The 7,914-nt window shown below is 35.6% G+C and overlaps 1 protein-coding gene across 1 annotated transcript; it reads right to left on the bottom strand.

Moving 5' to 3' along the window:
* Window positions 1-2,623: 2,623 nt before the first annotated feature.
* On the bottom strand, window positions 2,624-4,375 carry LOC132276204 (disease resistance protein RGA2-like). Its single transcript, XM_059777537.1, has one exon. The coding sequence runs from the start codon at window positions 4,373-4,375 to the stop codon at window positions 2,624-2,626; it is 1,752 nt and encodes a 583-aa protein (XP_059633520.1).
* Between the last annotated feature and the right edge of the window lie 3,539 nt (window positions 4,376-7,914).

Genomic DNA, 7,914 nt, shown 5'->3' with positions numbered 1-7,914 from the left:
CTTAATAATCCTACATTGATAAAGTTTTGACCAAGTTTGGTATGCATAACTCAAAGAATGAGTTCTTGCTTTATTGATATGGATGGCTCTCTCTAGTAAGTAGTTTTTCAAGACTATCAAAGGAGATTGAGCAAATGAGACTGGAACAATATGTTTCGGCATATGAGAGTCTCATATATGCCATGGTCTATACCAAACAGGACATCCGCTACATTGTAGGGATAGTCAGTAGAGATCAGTCCAATACTGGACTTGACAACTGGTCTATTGTGAAAAATATCATTAAGTACCTAAGGAGAACCAATGATATCATATTCATTTATGGATGTGATGATATGGTCCTAGTCAGGTATGCTAGTTCTGATTTTCAATCAGAAGTAGATACTATGAGGTTCATGACTCAGTGTAAGTTCACTTAGTGGAAGGGAGATCAGTTGGTAGATTGTTAAGCAGATTTCAACTGCTGACTCAAACCTGTAGGTGGAATATATTGCAGCCTTAAAGGCGGCAAAGGAAGCCTATTAGTTTGATCTCACTGATTTAGAGGTTGTGGAGTATACTAGCCTGCCTATTGAACTATGTTGTGACAATAGTGCAGAAGTAGTCTAAACCAATGACCCAAGGTTCCATAGAGGAACAAGATACACTGAGAGGAAGTATCATGTTCTACATGATATTGTCCGGCAAGAAAATGCACTTGTAGTTAGAACATTGCATTGGAACACAACTTTGTTGATCCATTATCAAAGGTGTCATTGATCAATAATTTTGATCATCATCTGGATAACATTGGAGTTAGGTGCAATTTGAATTGGCTATGAGGGCAAGTGGGAGCTGTTGGGATTTATATGCCCTGGCATAGCAAATTCCTATCTGGATTGTAGTGATATATGTTCCTGACATATCTGAAATATTTATGATTTATATAATTGGTGAATTCAATGTATTATGTTTCGATTCACTATGAAATTGATAGTGTCCATTTAATTACAAGAAATATTTATATATATGTATGTGATGACAATCAATGCATGATATATAAATAGTAATTATAAATTGTTCATAGTCGGTAATTATGGATGGACTCATAATTAATTAAGACTTGAACTGGATCCGCGTTAGGTTGAGATATATTGCGAGAGCCGTCGTATGCAATTACTCCCTATCACCGTCATGGCATTTGACTCTTAAGCATGAGAAAAGTATAGACTCTTTTATTAATTAATAATTACTTTGATTTGTTCGGCGGATTCTTCGGGATCCTTAGACTGACACTTTGGGTAGTTATGTAATTAATAGTTAGAGGGTTATATTTTCAATATTTGCATCATTGCTACTTGTATTTATTTTGTATTGATTATGGTTGATCACAAAGTAAATTTGAAGGCCTTCGTGTGTTTTTAGACAAAATGATTTATTATATATTTATTTATTTAAATTATTATTTTTGTCAAACAAATGTTTTATTGTGATCGAGCCAGAAATAATCAAAGGTACCAAAATAAATATATTAATTAAGTAGTCGGATTGATGGCTATATTTATCCGATAACTAATTATGCATAGAGGGGTCAAAGTGCAATATTGACTTAGAGGTTATTTATTATTTAATTGGAGTTCAATTAATTTCTTTTAGTGGAGTAGAAATTAATTTATGAATTAATTGAATTGGGTCCATGGACCGGGCCAATTATTAATTCATTGTAGCCAATAAAATAATAGGCCCAATGGATTCTCACTCATAGCCCAACTTGATATTGGAATCATATTAGATTTGAGACATATGAATTAGAGATGGAGAAGGATTTGTTGTTTCCTTTTCTTTATTTTTATGTTGCCTATAAATATACATGGTCTATGTATATTTGAGTGGGTGATTTTTATGAGAAGGAAAAATGAATAAATTTTCTCTCTCTAGAAAATTAGGGTTTATGGTCTCATCTAATAGAGGCTCCCACAAGCCTAGTTTTCCAAGGTAATTCATGGAGGCTTATGAGTGATTCCTAAGGCAAAATAATTACCAAGAAGATGGAGATCCAAGGAGAAGGCATCTTCCTAAGGGATCTACAATAAGTGAGGACATTCACTTTAGAGGAAAGTTTTAAAGGTTTACTCAGACCTTTAATGTAAGTATTCAATCCATTAATTGAATGATACATCATATTTTTATTTTTGCATAAAACTTATCTCTATGTGATGAATCAAGATCTATGAATCAAAATCCCTTGAAAAGTTTTTAAAACTTGCACGTTTCCCAACAGTTTTTAAACAAATGCGGCCAGATGAGCAGTCCCCACGTCCAACAACTTCTAACTTTCCCCGTAAATTGTTTAGGCTTTGCAATTCATTCAATCGGCTATTTGACTCTGCTACAAACAATGTTAATTTCAAAAGAAACGTCAACTCACCCAATCCATTAGGCATGCAACTCAAAGCATCGCATTTGTCAAGTTCAAGATGTCTAAGACTGACCAATTTCTTAAAATCACTTGGCAATTCTTTAAGAGACCCACATCCATTGAGTTTTAAGGTCAGCAAATTTTACAGTGTGGTTATGGAACTTGGCAAAGTCTCTATGCCCCAATTTTCACTGAGATCAAGATACCTTAAATGTTTTAACTTGCCTATATAAGGCATCTTCCCCATCCCCACCTCCACCGAATGTAAATCCAATACACGTAACCTTTTAAAACTTGAAAGAACCTTTCAAAAGTCAACTTACCCAACATTTGAACATATTTAGCATTGGAAAAAAATGTCCGTAACTTGTTAGCTCTATCCAAGTGGGTCGAATTTACATCGGAATAAAGTGACATGTGACGAATTCTTGCATCAACATTTTCTACATTCAAATTCACGACATTTTCTACGTCCAAATTCACCATGAAAAATTTGGCCTTCGCAACCAATTGCGCAAGATCGTGAACAAGATCATGCATTTTGCAACTTATTACATCACCCCATTCATCTCTTTGGATATCTTGAAAAAGGGACCTCCTAAGTAAATCCATAAAATACAAGTCACCAACATCCTCCAACTGCTGATTTTCAGACACCGGTCCCTGAATGAATCCCTCTGAAATCCACAATTGGATTAATTCTTGCTTATCAATAATTTGATCTTTTAAATATAAGGAACAGAATGCAAAACATCTCTTCAGATGCGAAGGAAGATAATCATAACTGAACTTCAGTATTGGAAAAATAACATCTTCCTCTTCGGCTATTTTTGACAAATCATTGTTTTTAAAAACCAACCACTCATCCATTGTATCTTTAGTGTATAGTAGGCTTCCTAGAGCCCTTATGGCAAGAGGGACTCCTTTACACTTCCGAACAATTTCCTTGCCGATTTCTACTTGAAATATATTCTCCGACTCTTTTCCTTGTTTGAATGCCATTTTTTCAAATAAAGACCAGGACTCCTCCTTAGACAGGCCTTTTAAAATATATGGTGAATTTGATCCTATAACATTTGCAACCAACTCAGAACGAGTAGTTACTAAAATCTTACTTCCTCTCATACCACCCACCAACAGATCTATCATTTGTAACCATATGTCACGATTCTCATTCCAAACATCATCCAACACAAGTAAAAATTTCTTTTCACTAATTTTTTCTTGCATTTTATCCATCAAAAGGTTTTCAGGTGTTTTGTCCTCTATCATCTTTTCTACAATGACCTTCGCATCAAAGATGTTAGAAACACACACCCACATCTTAATTTCAAAATGTTTAGTGACCCTCTCATCATTATATACTAATTGTGCAAGTGCGGTCTTTCCTAGTCCCCCAATTCCAACTATTGCAACAGGTGACACATTCTGATCTTGAATATTGCTTTCCAATAAAAGTTGTACAATTGCCATTTTATCACCGTCCCTTCCAATAACACTTTCTGCACGAACAAAAGAGTAAGTCTCCTCTCTCTTAATGTTCTCAACTCGCATCTGCCGTTCAGTGAGGTGAAACTTTTTCCTATCTTCGGCAATTGCATCTAGTGTGTCCCTAACAGCCTTAATCTCATGAGCCAACTTACTACTGAAAATAAGCTGATTTGAGCTTGAGAAGAAATTGCGCACCTTCTTTAGTCTTTTGTTCTGTGTCGTAACCTGGTGTCGGAGAACTTGGGTGGAGAAGTCATCGAGCACGTCATCAGCATCATGAAATGCATCATTGAGCTTTTCCAGCCAGTCTGCAACCTCTTTGTTAGTGTCTTGCTGCTTCTCTGCATCAGCAAGAACAGCTCCGATTGTGGAAACCGTGTTTCTGAGTTTGACAAGTTCATCCTTCATCCCCCACACAAGTCCCATCTCTTGGAGAAGGGCGGAACCCAACTTCTTGACAATTTCACTTGCAAGTGCTTGTGCCATTTCTTTGGAAGAGATGCTGAATAGTTTCTTTGTGCAGCCGTAGAATGAGGCCTTGATGAAATTGAAAGGATTGAGAAAACTGAATGATTATTTATATATTGATTATTTAGTGCGGACACTTGGAATAATTTAAAAAAGTTTAGTGGACTTTAAACAACCCTACCAACAAGTCACTAATAAATTATTAATAACTCTATTTCTTTACCATTACGAATCTTCTCACGGGCCAGTGAATCATTGATAAAAAAAAAAAGAAAATTCAATTTGAGGCTGATTAAGACAAAAATGCAATCTGTCCACGAATCTACAAATTGTAAAAGGGATAGACTAATATTTTTTTTTTGTCTGGGCTGGTAGTAATAATAAATTTTTTTTTTTTTTTGGACCGGGCTAAAATTAGGTATAATTTTTTTTTTTTTTTTTTGGTGGGCTCAAGAATTGTGTCCATACCCTACCTTAGCTTTCTTTCTCTCTGAAACTTCACTGTCTCACTGATGACCTTCTTCTTCTCTCTGGTTCTCTCCTCTCCATTTTCTCTCTCCTCGTTCACGTCCTCACTATTTTAGCAATGGCTTTGGGCAGAGCCAAGGTAGCATCTCACTTCCAAATTAATTAATGACATAATTAATTAGTATTTTGTTCTCTCTATCTCATTCATATATATATGTGTTGGGTCGTGAAATACTTTAGGAAAAATTTGATTTTGGTTACCAAAATTTGAAAAGTAATTGCCATTAAGTGACCATTTAAGTTTTAATGTCCTAAATACCCTTCTAATTTCACAACAAAATACAACGGGCACAACTTTAAACATATCTGTCTCTTCACTAATCCTAAATATCTTTCATTGATTATAAAAATTACCTCCTGTTCATAATATTGGTAGAAGCAGTAACAGCCCATCCTTTACCAAATCAGATGAAAAGTTTGTTGTGGGCTAGTGGGTGTCGATCACTTGCTTAGAGCAGCCGCAGCGGGCTGGCTAAAGGCCCATTTCCGCAAGCAAGTGACCCTTCGGCCACGCACAACGGGCTAGCTTAAATCTTTGGGGCCCACTTTGCCTCGTGCGCCGGCTTGTGGGATACCGCTAGCCGGCCCGCGATCGTTATATTTTTTTTTGTTTTTTTCTTTTGCAAAATGACGCCGTTTTTTAGTTGCCTTTTTGTTTTATTCTCAAACGTCCTAAAACAATGTTTGGCAAAATTTTATTTTTTGAAAAAACCTAAAAATAGGTTATTTTGAACTCTTTTTTTTTTTAAAAAATTAAAATAAAATTCTTTAAAAAATATATATATTGTTTAGGCACTATTTGTCCAAAAAAATATATATATTTGGGCCAAAAATAAATTTAAAAACCTTTTTTTTTTTTTGTTTTTTTCCCTTAAAATTTGTTTTTTTATTTTTTATTTTTTATTTTTTTGCTTTAAATTTAAATGTGTACCACAAACAATACATTTAGTCGTTAAGGCACTGTTTCGCTGACACAAAAAATGTCTTAACGGCTATAATTTTTTTTAAAAAAAAAGTATAATTTTTTTTTTAAACTTTTAAAAAATAATAATAATTAAAATTACAAATTCATCTACTTATTTTGTAATCCTTATTTTCTTATTCCGATTCATTATTTTTAATCTTAAAAAACCATTACATAATGAAAATTCTAGTACAAGAAATGTCATAACATCTTAAAAGCAAACAAAATTGAACATAAATTAAATATCTTCATCATTATAGCGGTTCCACAAATTTTCCATCAAATCATTCATCAACCTCGTATTTGTCTCTCTGTTGCGAATCTGAAGTTGGCAAGAGAATATGTGTGTCGCTAAAACATATGGGCATCGACTTAAAGTGGGAATCGGGATTGCATCCTCCGGTGGCGGAGTCCATCTCCAACATTTGCGTGTTACTCATCTTCAATGATCATATTATGAAGGATGATGCATGTTTTCATTATGAGGCGCAAGTCGTCTTTCTCCTAGTAACGCACTGGTCCTTGAGTTATTGCCCACTTGATCTGCAATACCCCAAAAGCCCGTTCCACATCTTTCCTGCATGCCTCTTGTCGCTGAGCAAACAATTTTTCTTTTCCAGTGGTTGGGTGCGGGATGGTCTGCATCAAAGTTGCCCACTTGGGGTATATACCATCAGACAGGTAATACCCCTTTCTATTCACTACATAATTAACTGGAGGTAATTGGCCATTGACTCTACCGTTGAATAACGGGGAATGATCCTACACATTTTTATCATTGTGTTAACCCGGCATTCCAAAGAATGCATGCCAAATCCACAAATTTTGTGAGGCAACTACTTCCAATATGAGAGTATTATTGTCAGAGTGTCCCCTATGTGTGCCGTGCCACTCCATTAGGCAATTCTTCCACTCTCAGTGCATACAGTCGATAGAACTAAGCATACGTGGAAATCCTCTCTGCTCCCCTTCTTCAAGCAGCCATGCTATGTCAGCTTCGTTAGGTGGGCGCATATACTCCCCTAGATGCACAGCAATAATAGCATTACAAAATGCCTTCAAGCATTTAATGGCAGTGCTCTCGCCGATTTTAATATTCTCATCATAGTGATCGGCTGCACAACCATATGCGAGTATATGAATAGCAGTTGTCATCTTCTGTATAGAAGACAACCCCAGATGACCAGTCGCATCCTTTTTTTGACAAAGTAGTCATTATAAGCTTTGACATCATTAAGGATACGAAGAAAAAGTTCTCGTCGCATCCTGAATCGCCTGTGAAAGTCCTCCGGTGAATATGTGCAATTCTCGTTGAAGTAGTCTTTCATTAGCTAATAATGGCTTCCCTCTCGCTCACGATGAATGTACCGCTTCTTATTACGGACTTGAAATATTTGCTTAACTATCTCTAGCCTCATCGAATTCATAATCTCATAGAATTTGTCTAGATCCTATTGAATCAACGGGGCAATAAGGTCATCTTCCGAAGAGGATGACGAAGAAGATGAAGAAAAAGGAGTCTCCCAAAGGGAAAGCTTGTGATGATGAAGCCATTGGATTTCAAAATTGAGAAAGATGGATAATGATATTTTGCTACAATGGAGAGAGGTGAATGTAGTGATTATTTTCAGATGAGTAAATGAGTATTCATTATATAAGATGAAAAATATAGCCGTTAAAAATATAGCTGTTACGAATATAACCATTAGAAATATAGCCGTTTAGAAAAAGTTAAAAAAAAAAAAAAAAAAAAAAAAAAAACAAAACAAAAAGAGCGAAAATTCAGAGAGCCTGATGAAATGCATATTTCTGGAGAGCAAAAGCTGCTAACGTGGCTCTTGGAAAAGCTGATGTGGCATTTTTAGAGAGCCAAAATCTAGAGAGGCTGGTGCAAATGGCCTTAGACAAGGATATGAGGCTCTCTGTTCATTGTAGGATCATCGTTACACATAATCTGGTTTGTACGTTTGGATTTCAATGGTTGATTCTTGGTAGGTTTATCAGTATTGGGGATGGTTTTGGAGAGCGGGAGAAAAGAAGTGATGGAAGGGACCTCTGAATGGAA

The sequence above is a fragment of the Cornus florida genome, unplaced genomic scaffold (assembly GCF_030987335.1).
Source record: "Cornus florida cultivar Cherokee Brave unplaced genomic scaffold, ASM3098733v1 CherokeeBrave_3.0.0_Hap2_Chr01, whole genome shotgun sequence".
NCBI lineage: Eukaryota > Viridiplantae > Streptophyta > Magnoliopsida > Cornales > Cornaceae > Cornus > Cornus florida.
Note: the sequence above shows the minus strand (reverse complement) of the source record. Positions and strands in the feature narration are given on the sequence as shown.

Coding starts and splice junctions, on each gene's coding strand:
- LOC132276204 (XM_059777537.1), bottom strand. CDS start 4,375: ATGGCACAAGCACTTGCAAGTGAAATTGTCAAGAAGTTGGGTTCCGCC.